At 36.9% G+C, this 18,010-nt stretch overlaps 1 protein-coding gene across 2 annotated transcripts in view; it reads left to right on the top strand.

Moving 5' to 3' along the window:
- Nucleotides 1-18,010, top strand: part of adamts17 (ADAM metallopeptidase with thrombospondin type 1 motif, 17) — a 125,768-nt gene that overhangs the window by 87,011 nt on the left and 20,747 nt on the right. For both annotated transcript variants that reach the window (XM_042727308.1, XM_042727307.1), the window contains 4 exons: nucleotides 2,114-2,273; nucleotides 9,425-9,560; nucleotides 13,231-13,435; nucleotides 17,360-17,512. In XM_042727308.1, coding sequence (XP_042583242.1) covers nucleotides 2,114-2,273; nucleotides 9,425-9,560; nucleotides 13,231-13,435; nucleotides 17,360-17,512 — 654 coding nt within the window. The remainder of the gene's footprint in view (nucleotides 1-2,113; nucleotides 2,274-9,424; nucleotides 9,561-13,230; nucleotides 13,436-17,359; nucleotides 17,513-18,010) is intronic.

Raw genomic sequence — 18,010 nt, 5'->3', positions numbered from 1 at the left:
ACAAAATCTCTAACAATCAAACTCTCTAACCATTAGGCCACGACATCACAATAATCCACAAGTAATCCACACCACTCCAGTCCATCAGTTAACATACTGTGAAGCGAAAAGCTGCATGTTTGTAATAACTTTAACCCATTGTTTCTGAATAAAATGCGAGTCTTTTATTCATAATATTGCCTTCTCCAGTGAAAAAAGTTGTCTCACCTGAATCGGGAGAGAAATATGCACAGATCAAACACCTATTATGAAAATGGTCCAAAACAGTTCTAAAACAATATGTGGATGGATTTTGTTGTGAGAGAAAACAGGAGATCAACTTTTTCGTGGGAGGAAGCATTATTATGGATTATGGTCTCAGTTTAAAGTTTTATTTATTATTATTATTATTATTATTATTATTATTTTTATAAAAATAAAAAAAGCCATTTTTGACAATTTTTATTGCCATTAATTTTTTTTTTTTTTTATCATTTTCATAACAATGCAAGTAATGTATAAAATCTCATTCATATTGCTAAAATGTAAAATACAAGTTTATTATTTAAATAATGCTCTGTACAACATGAGAGTATTTTTTATAGTGAATTTGTTATATGCTGATTTAAATGACAAAAGATTATATTTATACAATTTTATTTGAAGACATTCTAAAAGGAACCATCATTAAAAAACTCCAAATGTCAGCACACATTACTACTAGAACTTGGTAGAAAATGTGTTGAATTATAATTAAATAAAGTCTCAATGCAAAAAAGTTAATGGCTCTAAAAATAGTCTTGATTTTAGAGTAAAAAGTTAGTAGGGCATGTTTTCATGAGATTCACTCACTGTATATTTTGTTCATCTGCTGTTGGTGGGCTTGTTGAGTATTTTGAATGTGTGGTTGTGTTTTCTTGTGTATAGTTTCATTCATGTCATTAGCCACTGGCTGACAGTGAAACGGCTCTTTTTGAGGGGTCTGAGGGGCTGTTAACCTCCACCGTCTGTGAAGAACGGCTCTCATGAGATGGATCTTGTGATAAAGGGTGTGCTGGAGGCTGGAGTCTCATCCTGTCCCTGGAAATGATTATGGGAATGAATGGAAGTGATCCTTTTTTCCTCATGGCGTTTTGGTAGCCTCTTGAAATCAGACCTTGTGCCTGTTCACAAGCCTCTGGAGATGCACTGTATGGCCAAACATATGCAGACACCTCCTTATGCTTGTAATTAATAGCAGTCGGGGTTCCTCAAGGTGTGTAGTGGGGTTCAGCTCTGAGCTTTGCTCAGGCCAGGGAAGTTATTCATCACTAGACTCATAATATGTCCATTTAGCTTTGAGCACAAGAAAAATTCTGAAATAAAATCAAAATTAAATCCAAAATGAACTTTTGAATGCAAAATCCTAGTCTTTTTGTGAATAATTCATTAGACCACATTATTTTCAGGGGGAAAAAATAGTTTTTGTAACTTTTTGGGGGCTGACTTTCAAGCCCTCAACTATCTGGTATAAATAATAAATAAATCAAAATTTTAGGGACATTATAAGACTTTTTAATGTCTTAAAGGGATACAGTAGTTCACCCAAAAATGGTGGACTTTTTAATGACTTTCTAATGTCTTTTAATGACAGTCTCTTCTGCTTACTAATGCTGCTTATTTAATCAGAAATACAGTAAAATTGTGAAATATTATTACAAATAACTGTTTTCTATGTGATTATAATTATATTAAAATGTAATATATTCTTGTGATCCAAAGCTGAATGTCCAGCATCATTACTCCAGTCTTCAGTGTCATATAATGCTTCAGAAATCATTGCAATATGCTGATTTGCTGCTCAGGAATCATTTCTGATTATTATCAATGTTGAAAACACTTGTGCTGATTCATATTTTTGTGAAAACTGTGATACATCTTTTTTTGACACAGGATTTTTATTATTAATAGAAATTTGAAAAGAACAAAATTTTGTAACATTATAAATGTCTTCACTGCCACTTTGGATCAGTTTAATGCCTCCATGCTGAATTAAAGAATTATCTTGGACAAAATACAGAACACGTAAGCTAATAAACAGAGGCTAGTGTTCCTGAATGCTCTTCATCTCACGTTTATCCCATTTTTCTCTCAGGTTCTGCTCTTCCACGATCAGACGTATGGGATCCATTATGAGTACACGGTTGCCCTGAACCAGTCGCAGGAGAACGTCAGTGGTCCGGTGAAGGAACCAGAGCACATGTACCTGTGGACTCACAGCAGCTGGGAGGACTGCAGTGTGCACTGCGGAGGAGGTCAGTGCCGGTCATCACTCACAATCCCTCAGGGGTTTATTTTCTTAATACCATCTGCCATTACACTCACATGTACATTCCTAAAACATAAGGCAACAATGGTTCCCTGAAGAATCTTTCCATTCTGCAAAACGAGTAGTTTTGTACAGCTAAAAATAGCTGGAAGCGAATGAGACAGGAAGCCACACCCATGCAAAACGGAAGTAAAAACTCTCCATAGGGAAAGTGATCTTTTACAATAACTTGACAACAGAACTGTTGCGAGCTCCGAGGTTGTTAATTTTGGGATTTGCAAAAACTCCCTTTCAGAAATTTTTAAAAGTGTATCAGAAGCTGATCAGGAAAGTTTCCAGTTCTCCTCATTAAATTCCCTTTCAGTCTTATCAGTTGAAGCTGTTAACGTGCGTCAGCTGTCCAGCTGTATTCCTGTGATGACATGTGACTGTTACGGTCAGGACAGCTGTGTGATTATATCTAGCAGGTTAAAGCCCCAAAAATAATAATTACTGCTACAAAAAGAGACTGTCTGACAAATTATATCAGCATTAACTGACTCGCAAAGGAGTTAAACTTTCATAATTAAATGCTGTCAGAGAAAGTCGTCACATGTAGTGGAAGCATTATTTACTTGAGACCGAGACAGGCATAAAATAACCCAAAAGGCGACATTGAGGCCTGTCTAATTCTGCTTGTTTCTTTTATGTGGTTATTGCTTCCTGAGGGTGTGTCATTGTCTGCGAGAAGTGTTGTGTCAGCGTGTGTATTTACGCACAATAACTTGAGTTAAATCTGTTTCTAAAGCAATTGTTAAGTGCTGTTGCTTAAATAATGTAATGCATTGGGTTTTTTAAGGCCATTTCATTCTCTGTGTCGAATAGAACAGCTTTATGTTTTTGACATGAGCTGCAAATCAATGTTTTGGCCTTAAAAAGCTGACATGAGATTTGCAGTGTCTGTTTTTGGAAACTTCTAGACACATCTATGAAATAGAGGTTGTTTTGTGGTCAGCATCATTCCTTCGAGCCAGTTATGAACTGAAGTATATAATGATGTGTTTAATGACGCCAGCACATGTGTGTCATACTTTAATACAGCTGGGGTTGATGAAGCAGGATCTGTCTCTAATACTCACCTCGAGCGCTCACCTTTAGAAACATAGACTGAGAGAATATTATTTGAGAAGGGATTAATAAGTGCATTTCTTTGTTCAGTTGTGTTGTGTGCATTTGGGTAGTTTACAAATGGACATGGACACAATATTAACCTAACCATTTGAGCGCCAAGATTTTAAGTTATAACAGGTATTATAGTATAGTGTAGTGTAGTGAAGTATATAGTATTATAACATGTGTCACGATCTCTAGCTGGAGTGCCTGTGAGCTTCATTAGAGGGCACTCCATTCCAGACTCTTGCCACTTCACTCTGGACTCCATTTCCCATAATCCTTTGCCAGGACTCCTCATCAATTGCAATCACCTGTCTCTCATCACCTCATCAGTCTCGCACTATAAAGGTTGCACACATCCACACACACTTTGCTGATTATTGTAGCCTCTACCCTGTTCCCTGTATCCGTGTTTCTTTGCCTTGCCTTGCCTTGCCTTGCCTTGCCTTGCCTTGCCTTGCCTTGCCTTGCCTTGCCTTGCCTTGCCTTGCCTTGCCTTGCCTTGCCTTGCCTTGCCTTGCCTCCTTGTTTTTGACCTTGGACTGTTTATCTGGTTTATGATTGTTTTACATTTACATTTTACATTTAATCATTTAGCAGACGCTTTTATCCAAAGCGACTTACAAATGAGAACAGTAGAAACAATCAGATCAACGAGAGAACAACAACGGTATACAAGTGCTATGACAAGTCTCAGTTAGTCTAGTACAGAACACGTAGCCAGGGTTTTTTTTTTTTTTTTATATGATAGACAAGAAAAAGAAAAAGAAAAAGGTAAGTACTAGTATTAGTTGGTTAAGTGCAGGCGAAAAAGATGAGTCTTTAGATGTTTTTTGAAAATGAGTAAAGACTCAGCTGTTCGAATTGAGATCGGGAGGTCATTCCACCAGCTGGGAGCAGTCCAGGAAAAAGTCAGTGAGAGTGATTTTGAACCTCTTTGGGGATGGCACCACAAGGCATCGTTCACTTGCAGAGCGCAAACTTCTGGAGGGTGCATAAGATTGAACTAGTGAGTTTAGGTAAGTTGGCGCCGTGCCAGTGGTCGTTTTGTAGGCAAGCATCAGTACCTTGAATTTGATGCGAGCGGCTACTGGTAGCCAGTGTAACCTGATGAGGAGAGGAGTAACATGAGCTGCATTCTGGATCAGTTGTAGAGGCTTGATAGTACATGCAGGAAGGCCCGCCAGGAGAGCATTGCAATAGTCCAGTCTGGAGAGAACAAGAGCTTGGACAAGAAGTTGGGTGGCTTGCTCTGACAGGAAGGGTCTAATCTTCCTAATGTTGTATAAGGCAAATCTGCAGGACCAGGTCGTTGTAGCAATATGGTCTGTGAAGCTTAACTGATGATCCATCACAACTCATAGGTTTCTGGCTGTCCTGGAAGGAGTTATGGTTGACAAACCCAGCTGTATAGAGAAGTTGTGATGAAATGATGGGTTAGCTGGAACCACCAGCAGTTCAGTCTTAGTAAGGTTGAGCTGAAAGGTGATGGTCATTCATCCAGCTAAAAATGTCACTCAGACAGGCTGAAATGCGAGCATCTACTGTCGGGTCATCTGGTTGGAATGAGAAGTAGAGTTGAGTGTCATCAGTGTAGCAGTGATAGGAAAAGCCATGCTTCTGAATGACAGATCCTAATGACGTCATGTAGATGGAGAAGAGAAGCGGTCCAAGTACTGAGCCTTGAGGAACCCCAGTAGCAAGTTGTTGTGACTTAGAAACTTCACCCCTCCAAAACACCATGAAGGATCTATCAGAAAGGTAGGAGTTAAGCCACTGGAGTGCGGTTCCAGAGATGCCCATCTTTCTGAGGGTGGACAGGAGAATCTGGTGATTAACGGTGTCAAAATGTTTTGCTGCCTGCCCTGACCTTTGCCTGTTTACGGATTCCTCTTTGTCTTTGCCTGGGACATTATTGTTTGCTGGTACTGGACTCTACCTGTCTGACCACTCTCTATAATAAAGTCGCATTTGGATCCTCAACTCTGTTGTCACGACGCCTCCATCATAACAGATTTTTGTCACAATTTTGTCAGATTTTGGTTATTTTTATTCACATATTTTGCCTTTACTAGAGCAATTAAGCAATTATGTGGTGTAAGAAGTGAACTGTTGAATATACAAATATTTGAAAATATAAAAATGTACAAATATGAATTAATATGCATGCACAATAATTGTAAAATAATTCATAAAATGTTATTTAAAACTATTTAAAACACTAATACATTGAGACTCCTGCATTCAAATGTCTCTTTCTGTTGGGTTAGTAAGATTAATTTTTTTTAAAGAAATGAAAATTTTCATTTAAGCAAGGATGCATTAAATTGATCAAAAGGTTACAAGATGTTTTTTATTCCAAATACACATTGTTCTTAGGGTTAAACTTTCTATTCATCAAAAAATCCTGAAAAAAATGTATCATGGTTTCCATAAAAGTATGAAGCAGCACAACTGTTTTTAGAATTGATAATAATAATAAATGTTTCTTGAGCAGCAAATCAGCATATCAGAATGATTTCTGAAGGATCATGTGACACTGAAGACTGGAGTAATGATGCTGAAAATTCTGCTTTGATCACAGGAATAAATTACATTTTAAAATATATTCAAATCAAAAAACTATTTTAACTTTAATATTTCTTACTTTATTACTGTTTTACTGTATTTTTGATCAAATAAATGCAGCCTTGGTGAGCTTTAGAAACTAAAACCTGTTTAGAAACAATCTTATACCAAACCGCCAATATTTGAACAGTAGTTTATGTAAAGGACTGTCACACTGCAGATCTAAATAAATGAATGTGGAAGTAGATTTACATAAACTTAGGTTCAATGAGTAGTACGGTTAAACTCTTTTATATATCAAAACGTTTCGATCATAATGTATCGTTACTTTGCTGTCGAGGTCCTGATTAGCAAAGTCTTGAAGGATCAGCAAGAGATTGCTCATTCGCAAAGTGATATTGTGAGTCACTCCCCAGCACTTGCTACAGTAATTGGTGTCCAAACAATAAGTAAATGAATAGCCAGTGATTTTTTTTAAATGAGATAACACTATTTCAACTGTATTTCTACCCACATTTAGGCAGAAAATCTAAACTCTAAATTCAGCAATGCGTGTGAAATTTCATCTGAGAGTGTTCAGTGAGCATTTCTTTCAGATAGGAGACAGTAAGGACACTCTACTGTACTCTACTGTTCTGGGGTAAGTGTGTGTTGCCCTGGAAACCATGGTTAAGGGGCTGTAATGTCACACTCATTCAAACTAATGAGCCCCTTCAGATTTTTGGAGGGAAAGTGGACTTGCAACTTCCGAAAAAACAACAGCTGATAAGTAAGTTGCTTAAATTTACATACAGAAATGTTTTGTCAAAACTCTCCTCAGAACAATACCCTCTAGTTTTATGTTTGCATGTTGCAAAGTCAGGGGTGCAATAAATGCATAGCACACATATATTATATAAAATGAGTTCCTTTTTATTATATTTAACCATTTTATCAATATTTTTCAGGATTTAATTAAATATACATTACCATTTTAAAGTTTGGGTTGATGTGATTGTTTTTCTTCACAAGTCTCTTATGCTCACCAAGGCTGCATTTATTATTTATTTTAATAAAAAAAAAAAAACAACAACAGTAAAAACAGAAATATTGTGGAATATTGTCATTCATTTCTGTGATGCTAAGTTGAATTGTCAGCATCATTACTCCAGTCTTCAGTGTCACATGATCCTTCAGAAATCATTCTGATATGCTGATTTGCTGCTCAAGAATAATTTCTGATTATTATCAATGTTGAAAACAGTTGTGCTGCTTCATGTTTTTGTACTTTCTGTGATAGTTTTTTCAGGATTCTTTGTTGAATAGCAAGTTCAAAAGAACATCATTTTTTGAAAAATAATATTTTGTAACATTATCTTCACTGTCTCTTTTGATCAATTTCAAAGGTATTCATTTGTAAAAAAAAAACAAAAAAAAACAAATCTTACTCAACCCAAGATGTACCACCGTGATATATTTTGTTGAATTTAGCTTATTGCAGTGCTTTGTCCATAAATCATACTGTTCATGACAGGTGATGCTGCTTTACACCAAAAAAAAAGGCAGCATCATTTTGGAACAATCTTTGCATCTGGGACACAAATATGATGCCTAAAATGCTGACTAAGTAGGCAGCGTACTATGTTTTGGAGCAGAGCTCTTGTCTCTGTGTCTCTGAGGCTGCCCTTCACCGCTCGCCGCTCGCAGGAATTAATCTCTGTCTCCGACTGCTTGCGGTTTTTCTTGGCAAACGTAGAACAACACAAAATTAATGACATAACTAATCCTACAGTCTGGCATGTCGCCACCTTCTCAAGCTACAACAACATTAAGAACTGACAGCAAATTAAAGGTCCTGGGCAAATTCAGCGTCTGTTACACGGGTCACTGCTTCCCCTGGCTGCTAATTTGGTCATGACCAATAAAGGACCCCCGACTCTATAGATGACCACTAGAAATAACCTTGTATTGTTATCCATAATTAGAAATGTTTTGTTCTGCAATTACCTGAAATGGGACATGACTGGTTGGTAGGTGAAAGTGGAGTGGACAGCAGCAGATCGTGTGCAAATGCTCACACGTGCCAGAGAAAACACAGATTGTCCTGTTGTGGTTAAACACCCCCAGCACAGAGTCACTGCAGCACTTGCCAAAGCCCTCAACTCAATCCAAACTTTAACATCCTCAGTGGATTGTTAGTAAACTCAGATGGCTCAAAGCTCCCATAAAGATGAGGATGATGATGATTATTATTATTATTATTATTATTATATAACGTCTCGGTTACGTATTGTAACCCTCGTTTCCTGAAGGAGGGAACGGAGACGTCACGTCGGTGACCGACGAATTGGGAATCTCGCCATAGAGACCAGTCCACTTTGAGTGTAAACTAAACGAGCCAATGCACATTGGCATGCGATTATTGCATCCAGCTGCCGCTGATCACAGGGTGAGTATAAGTAGGCAGCCGGTGTAACGCATAATCAGGTTATCGACGAGGAGCCGAGCCGGTGACCCAGCCTCTCAGCTGGTACAGCAGCTGTGGCATTGGGACGTGACATCTCCATTCCCTCCTTCAAGGAACGAGGGTTACAATACGTAACCGAGATGTTCCCCTTCAGTTGGTCACTCTCAACGTCACATCGGTAAAATTGAGAATCCCAACCAAAGCACTATGGATGCTGCCCCTTCCAGTGTCCTGTGCGAGCCGCCCGAGACACTTTTTGGTGTAGGCCAGGGCTTGCAACAAGAAGGCCAGTCACTGTTGTCGTAGCACTACCCACTCAGTGAGATGGGATAACATTGGGAAAATCCACCCGTTCCACTTGGAACAGGAACGTTGCAGAAGCCCCATCCTTCCCGAAGGAGGTTTCGGAAGCAGTTACACATATGAACAACCGTTAAGGTGCATATGGAAGATTAGAGGTTATTGTAACCCTCTTGGAAATGGCAGAAGTCTGCCGGGGAAACACGGGCTCTGAGGCTATACCATGGTATTATTTATTTTATTAGTACTTTTAAATGTTAAATATTATTTATTAAATGTTTAAACTTTTAAAAAAGTTGTTAATGCTAGTTTAAAAAAAACACATAATTAATATGTTTAAATATTATTTATTATTATTTATTAATCATTGGTGTTAAGTTGTGACAGGTATCTACTGTAAATACATGAGATAGTTTACACTGAGAGTTATTTTTAAAAATGTTTTTATTTTTTACAAAAATATTAAAAGCAAGAAGTTGTGTTACAGTGATATTTCACTGTGATTACGGCATGACACATCTCCTCTCATATCCTGTCTGTATGTTTACAAAACACACATAAAAAAAGCATTCAAACTGATTAATGTAAGTATATTCAAGTCACGTACTCTATGAAAGTATAAATTTTATGAAAGTATAGTATGCCAATAAAAATGTGTTGCTGTGTTTTAGGGGAGAGAAGGACTGTGGTCTCCTGCATGAGAATCATTAACAAGACCATGACTCAAGTCAACGACAGCTATTGTCAGGTGGAGAACAGACCCGCGCCTCAGATCCGCCGCTGCAACATCCACCCCTGCCAATACAGGTAACAGAAGCGCCAGAGCTTCTCAGAACGGACCGGTTTACCTGTATCTGTTTGTGCTGTGTTTTTATGTCTTCAGCTGACACAAAACTCAACAGGGAGTCAAACACGATGGGTTTGGGATCAGAGTCTGGGACTCCTCTCTTTGTAGATTTAACAGATTCATGGTGGATATTGTTCCCATCAAATCCATGACAAAAGACTTCTAAACCAAACTGGTAACCAGGTCTGTTGCGGTCATCTCTGTACAGGTGAAAGCCTCACCTGTGAAATATGGATGCATGTTCTTCCTCAAGTATCATGCATCAGAGAGATGCTCCTTAACAATAAACTACAGCATTTCAGATGATATATGTTTGTCCCGGGAATGTGAGAATTATACAATAACGATAATTATAATGCTAGCTATGTTAAGGTCCATGCCAATAGAGAATAACATCATATTCATTCTAAGCTCGTTTTTCAGGTATGTTATGTGGCACTTTAAAGTAGGATGGATTCTGATTGGCTATCAGTGTTTTTATCATTCATCAGCCCGAGAAGAAAAAAAAGGACTATAAAAGTGTTTCCAACAACGTTGTTCCTCTGTGCTGGTTTTTATATATTTTATTTGTCCTTTAGTCAAGTTGTTGTGTGGTTTAAAACTGTATGACTAGGTGTAAATGGGCCTTAATTTAGTATTTAAATCATTTAAAAATACAAAAATAAGATTGTCAGCTGGCTTTTTAGATCTTGTAAAAAAAAATTTAAAGGGTTGTTTGCAGAACTCACTACTGTGCATCTGGTTTGCAGGGTTATTTTTAACTAACACTAAAATTATTAAAAATAGTTTATATTAAATAAAATATTAATGTTAGATAACTTAAACTACAAATTTGAATATTTGAATATTTATGAATATATGAATATTTGGAGTTTTTGCTTGTCAACAATCAAATAAAAAGTACTACTGTATATAAAATTAAAATAAAAAGTAATAAATTATAGGGGTCATATGATGCTGCTAAAAAGAGCATTATTTTGTGTATTTGGTGTAATGAAATGTGTTTATGCTGTTTAAGGTTAAAAAAAAAACCACATTATTTTCCACATACTGTACATTATTGTTTCTTCTTTATGCCCCGCCTTCGGAAACGTGTCGATTTTTACAAGTCTCATCGCTCTGAAAAGCGAAGGTGTGCTCTGATTGGCCAGCTGTCCAGCGTGTTGTGATTGGCCGAATGCCTCAAGCGTGTGACGGAAATGTTATGCCTCTTAACGTATTGTGATGCCTTGTCCAGCCGGAGCGACGAGACATAAACATAAAACCCATTATAAACATGATATAAACATGATTTCTAGTCATGTCTTCTTTTGGAAGGCAACAACAAAGTAGTTTAGCTTTCTCAATGAAACAGCGTCACACACCGTGGCCTTGAGTGAGCAGAGGCGAATGAAGAAGCGGATATCGTCCTCTTTTGGAAGGCCAAACAAAGTAGTTTCGCTTTCACAGTGAAACACACAGCGTCTATACGACCTGGCGGCAGCAACAACAATAATACAACGAGAATAAAAGGTACACCTTCTTTCTTTGCGTGAACATTTGGGCGGTGTTATGCAAATCTACCCACATACTGACGTAGATATGTGGGGGCGTGTTAGAATGAGCTGTTTCAGGGGGGCGTGGACGAGTCTCAACTTTTATAAAGAATATCTCTTTGGATTTGAGACTTTAGTCTTGCAACTTTACAGATCTTCTTTATTCACCAAGAGCTAATAACACTCCAAAGAGAAAGGAAAATTTGAAATTGCATCATATGACCCCTTTAAAAGTGCTAAAGAATTAAAAGAATTTGGAGTTTTGCCTTGTCAACTATCTGAAACAATAAAAAAAAAAGTACAAAGAGTAATAAAATACAAAAATAAATAAATAAAAGTACAAGTAAAAGCTAAAAAGAAATAAAGTTTTTAATTTTTAAAAATGACAGAAGCACAATAAAATTACTCAAATTTTAACATTAGAATGAAAACTGAATTTATCAAAATAAAAGTTTAATCAAAACATCAATAAATACTAAATATTAATTAGTGTATAAATAACACTGAAACAACACTACTAGGTTATTTCTAGGGTGTCATATTAGCCCAGTTCCAAGTGGATATTCTGATCTGTAGATAAGGCTCAAGTGCGTACTTCTCAGGGACTTTTTCACCCCTTTTTATTGTATATGATGTAAGACCGATCACTTAGAAAAGTAATTGCACACCTCTATTTCTGTCTATAACTGTAAAATCGATTTTGGTGCTTGTGAGTGTGGGACAGAAGAGCTTTCTGTAGGTTTCCACATGCTTTTCTGTCATCTTTCATTGTGTCGTTTAAGACGTTAATAAAGACAGCTCTATTTTTATTCTCTGTTTCATCGGTTGAGATTTTCTGCATGTAAATCACAAGTGCATTTTATGACTGCTTATGTGACAATAAAGATAATCATCTGCTATTTTCAGTCAGACTGTAAACTGACGATTAAAACATCCAGATTTTATGATGTTTCCTGGCTTATGATGTTGGCTGTGTTTTCATCACATTAAAGAAGGTTGCAAATGCTTGACTTTAAGGACTTGTTTCAGTGTACACGTGTTAATTTTCAGACTTCAGATCTCTTTCACAACAGTTTAATGCATTGAATATTGATAAGGACTTTAAGGGTTAGTTCACCCAAAAATGAAAATTAGCCTATGTTTTACTTACCCTCAAGTTATCCTAGGTGTATATGACTTTCTTCTTTCAGACAAATACAATCAGAGTTATATAAAAAATTGTCCTGACTCGTCCAAGTGTTAGAATGGGAGAAGGCGGGTGTTTTTGTTCAACAGTCCAAAAGTAGTCAAATAAAGTGCATCTATCCCTATTAAAACATGCCTCACCCGGCTCCAGGGGGTGAATAAAGGCCTCCTGTAGTGAATCCATGCTTTTTTGTAAGAAAAATATCCATATTTAAAATGTTATAAACACTTTTCTCTCACTTCCGCAGACTGTCGTACGTGCTAGACATTCTGGCGGATGACGTAGGATGTTGGTGTAGTCTTGCAGGTTTGTTTACAGGAGCAAAGGAAGCAAAGTTTCCTTAATTAAGCAAAGGAAAACCAGTCTCATCTTGGCTTATATTGAAATCCTCCTACATTCTTCTTTACAGATCCTCATTTTGTGGTTCTAATTTGTGACCGGCGTTTTGTTTTGCTGTCTCTCCGCCACGCTTCTGCGTTCGTCACGTATAACCGGCGGAATGGCATGCACGTGTTACAGTCAGCGGAAGTGAGAGAAAAGTGTTTAAAACATTTTAAATATGGATATTTTTCTTACAAAAACACATGGATTCACTACAGGAGGCCTTTATTCACCACCCCCCACCCCAGAGCCGGGTGAGGCACGTTTTATTATGTTTGCATTTTATTTGACCACTTTTGGACTGCTGAACAAAACACCCGCCTACTACCATTCTAATGCTTGTAAGAGCAAGGATAATACTTAATATAACACCGATTGGATTCGTCTGAAATAAGTAAGTCATATACACCTAGGATGCTTTGAGGGTGAGAAAAACATGGGCTAATTTTCATTTTTGGGTGAAGTAACACTTTAATAATGACAGAACAGTTGTATTGATGTCTTCGCTGTTTTTTCTGCTTCTCTCAGGTGGGTGGCAGGCGATTGGGCGCAGTGTTCAGTAACCTGCGGGAAAGGCTTGCAGCAGAGGGAAGTTGGCTGCGTGTACCAGCTGCAAAATGGCACGTACATCCCCACCAGAGACCTGTACTGTCTGATCTCCAAACCAGCCAGCGTACAGCACTGCGAGGGACGCCACTGCCTCACCATCTGGGAGGCCTCCGAATGGTCCAAGGTTTGAGCTCAAGTCAGCAGGAATTATTTAAAGATGCCACATCAAGGAAGCAGATTTTGCTCTTGCTCTTGTATGTACATTGTACATTAGTTTGGTATAATGTTCAAACATATTTTAAGCATTCTTGCTTAAAAACAGCATAATGTAGCACAGGATAATTGAACAGAAGACACTCAAAATACTTATCCAGAATGCATCTGATTGACCCGCTATTTTTTTTGACCAACTTTTACCTGAATAACTTTTTAAAACACACAGATTAATGAATGTAGATGCATTAATGAAATTATAAGCTTTACATTTCTGTTTGAACCCTCCAAATTGCAATTTCCTCACTGTAACTAACTCAATAGTACAGCCACGAGACTTAAACAACATGACATGATTTCAGTGTGGAAAAATCTCTTACTAACCTTTTCTGTGTGAAGTTATATATGCAGCTTTATTTGTGACCCTGGACCACAAATGCAGTCTTAAGTCTCTGGGGTATATTTGTAGCAATATCCAAAAAACATTGTATTGGTCAAAATGATTGATTTTTCTTTTATGTAAAGATCATGTTCCATGAAGATATTTTGTAAATTTCCTGATGTAAATATATTAAAACTTAATGTTTGATTAGTAATATGCATTGCTAAGAACTTCATTTGGACAACTTTGAAGATGATTTTCTCAATATTTAGATTTTTTTGCACCTTCAGATTCCAGATTTTCAAATAGCTGTCTCTCGACCAAATATTGTCCTATCCTAACAAACCATACATCAATGGAAAGCTAATTTATTCAGCTTCCAGATGATGTATAAATCTCAATTTCAATTTGTTTTGTGGCCCAGGGTCACATATATATAACTTATATTACTTTGTCACTATGTTAACATAAGCCATTAACCCTAAAACCCTATTAAAAATTTGGATTTAAACAGCTTTAAAGATCAAATAATACTAGTAATAATACTAATTAATGTGTATTTTATAGATGATAAACTTCACATTTCTGCTTTTACAGGGATTGTATGTTGTTGCTAAAAAGTACATTATTGTGTGTTTGGTGTAATGCAATGTGTTTATGTGGTTTAAGGTTAAAAAACATATTATTTTCCACATACTGTACATTATTGTTGCTCCTCTATGCCCCGCCTTTCTGAAACGTGTCGATTTTTACAAAGCTCATCATTCTGAAAAACGAGGTGTATGCTGACTGGCCAGTTATCCAGTGCGTTGTGATTGGCTGAATGCCTCAAGCATGTGACGGAAATATTACGCCCCTTAACACTGTGATGCCGTGTGTCCTGGCGTGATGAGACAAAACCAATAAACTACAAACGAGGCATTTGTTGCATCCAGTGGGGACATAATTACTGATTATAATGACTTATACTGTGTTTTTACGCGTTGCATTGTGTATCACACTGCGTTAACATAAAACCATGTCTGCATTTGTAATCGGAGAAACGACAAACAACAAGCTTTAACAGTTACTCTACACTGCTCAAAACTCGCTAATATCAAATAACAAAACTAATATCTTTTACATATGAAAACGTACTTACAGACTGTGAGTCAGATGCACCAGACTGTGCTTGCAAAGTTAGAATTGCCCCACTTTATAGAAACAGACACCGGCATTGTAGGCTACTCTCACAGGAAACAGTCCTCGTCACATCGTCTTCACAACATGGCAGCGGCGTTAACAGCAAGAATAAAAGTTACGCCTTCTTTCTTTGCATGAACATTTGGGCAGCATTATGCAAATATTCCCACATCGTGACATAGACATGTGGGGGCGTGTTAGAACGAGCTGTTTTAGGTAGGAGTGGTTGACTCTTTACTTTTATAAAGCATATCTCTTTGGATTTGAGACTGTAGTCTTTGCAATTTTACAGATCTTCTTTATACACCAAGAGCTTGTAACACTCCAAAGAGAAAGGAAAAATTTAAATCACATCATATGACCCCTTTAAATTATTTTAAATCCTCCAAAAACTGGCCCGATTCACTATCATTGTAAGTGCCTCACTGTAACCTTGATTTTTGGAAGGACAAGTTTAAATTCTTTTATGGTAATCAATATTATGAAACAAATGCTGTCACAACATTTTTGTTTAATTTAAAGTGGTGCTATTATGGGTCACCATAGTTGGCTGAATGTCACGTCACTTTTTAAAAATCGCCAAATGGGACGAGACCTGGTTGAGCTGCACTAAAGAAGGCAACGAGTGTTATCACTATGTCAGAGACTCCCTAGTGTTCCCAAGACAGACGAGCTTAGAGTGGTTAAAACCATCTGGGTTTAAATCGAGCTCAAATTGATTTGATTTTGATAAATATTTAAACTGAAGCTCACAGCAGGCAGATTTGGTGAGAGGCAGGACATTTCCCAACCAGGCGCCGAGTGCTGTAAATCACAACACACACTGGCCCAGCTAACCAATCACAGTACACGCTGGCCAAGCTAACCAGTCACAGAACATTTCATATTCCAGAAGGCGGGCATTCATTTGATACAGGAACTATTCCAGCTGTTCATGCCAGACTGGGTAGAAAGGTATTTCAATAATGTAAAATATATGAAAAATAATGTGTTTTTCGAACAACCTAGTATGAAAGCCTGTTCTAGTAAACCCCCAAAACAAAATCAAGACTTTGTAAAAGAGCATAATAGGACCCCTTTAAAGAACAGGATAGATCATTTTTGTGATAATCAGTATTATAAATAATAATAAAATAAATACAAATAAAAATGCAGCACTGGGGCCATTAGATGCTGAAAATACAGTGTGATGTGTTGCAATGGTCAAATACATCCATCTAGTAGGGCTGCAAAATGATTAATTGTGATTAATCGGATTCAAAATAAAAGTTTAAGTTTACATACTATATGTGGTTGTACTGTGTATTTATAAATACACACGTATGTATATATTTAAAAAAGATATTTGTATGTAAATATATTTATACTTATAGTATATTGTATATCAGTTTAAAAAAATATATTTTAAACTATTTTTGGCTTTTTGAAAGCCAATTTTAAAATTCATGTAATTCAAAAAGGAGTGCATGGCGTTAACACTGCCAAGGTCATGACTTTGATTCCCAGGCAAAGCAAGTAATGTGTACATACAGTATCTTGAATGCATTGTAAGTCTCTTTACAGAAATGCAAATTTGTGCCATAAATGCTGTCGAAATTCAGAGTTTATCACAGTTAAAGGCCGTTCACACAGAAAATGTAAGATGCAGGACAGGGGAAAGGAAAAAAGCAAGGTCTTAAAAGGGATTGTTTAAGAGCTGAACTTCTTTTAACATGAGCACAGTGGTCCATTTAGCATCAGGTTTAAGTAGAAAAACTATGGAAAGCAGCAAAATAGAATGCAAAACCACATTCTGTGTAAATGGCCTCATAAGATATGACATTTACACACTTAAGCCCATGTTTACATCTGTTATAGTTTTAAAGGTACAGCAGCAGTCAATTGCTTGCCACAATATGTCAAAATATTTACTAAAATTACAGCATTTTCTGGTGCAAGAAGCCTTGATTAATATAATATTATGACTTGTCATAAAAAGTATTTTCTATAAAGACAGTTGCTTTTATGAGACACATCCTGTACTGTTGGACATGTGAGGGTCTCTAAGAAAAGGTATGTGCACTTGTGTCTGTGGGGTTTGTCCTGGCTTAAGGAGGGCACCATGGTTGTTTTTGAGTGTCTGGGTCTCATTTTAGATCTTGATGTTGATGTTGTAAGCACTTCATTAGAGTGGATTTAGTCAGCGGCTAAGTGAGACTCCACAGGAAGCCAGTTTTAATGACCAGCACTCTTGCTTGTGTCTTTATTTATCTCCATCCTTCTTTGCACCCAATTGCTCACTTATTTTCCTGGTGTTATCCTCTGAGATCTCGTTGTCTTTGTCTGTCCCAGTGCTCCTCTGAATGTGGTCGTGGCAGCAGGAAGAGGACAGTGACCTGCACCAATCCTCAGGGTCTCTGTGATCCCATGTCTCGTCCTGCAGAGGTGGAGACGTGTGAGGATCACTCCAAATGTTACGAGTGGAAGACCGGCGAATGGTCAAAGGTAGGATGACCAAATAGTCAGAAGTTGGCATATAAAAGTGAGTTTGGAGTCAGTAAGATTTTTTTTTTTTTTTAAGGAAATTCATACTTTTATGTAGCAAAGGGACATTAAATTGATCAAAAGTGACAATAAAGACATTTAAAATGTTTTTTTTTTAAATTTATGTATTTCAAATAAATGCTGTTCTTTTTAAATTTCTATTCATCAAAGAATCCTGAAAAAACGTATCATAGTTTCCACAAAAATATGAAGCAGCACAACTGTTTTCAACATCAATATTAATAATAAATGTGTCTTATGGAGCAAATCTGCATATTAGAATGATTTCTGAAAGATCATGCGGCACTGAAGAGTAATGATGCTGAAAATTTACAATGAATGTGGAAAGGGCTGATTTATAAAAATACTCTTAGTTTTTATAGTTCAGCTATGTGACATAAAACAATATATGTTAACATGGTTTTAGTATAAAAAATCATTTAATAATCATTTCTGTGT

The sequence above is a fragment of the Cyprinus carpio genome, chromosome B7 (genome assembly GCF_018340385.1).
Source record: "Cyprinus carpio isolate SPL01 chromosome B7, ASM1834038v1, whole genome shotgun sequence".
Taxonomy (NCBI): Eukaryota; Metazoa; Chordata; class Actinopteri; order Cypriniformes; family Cyprinidae; genus Cyprinus; species Cyprinus carpio.
Note: the sequence above shows the minus strand (reverse complement) of the source record. Positions and strands in the feature narration are given on the sequence as shown.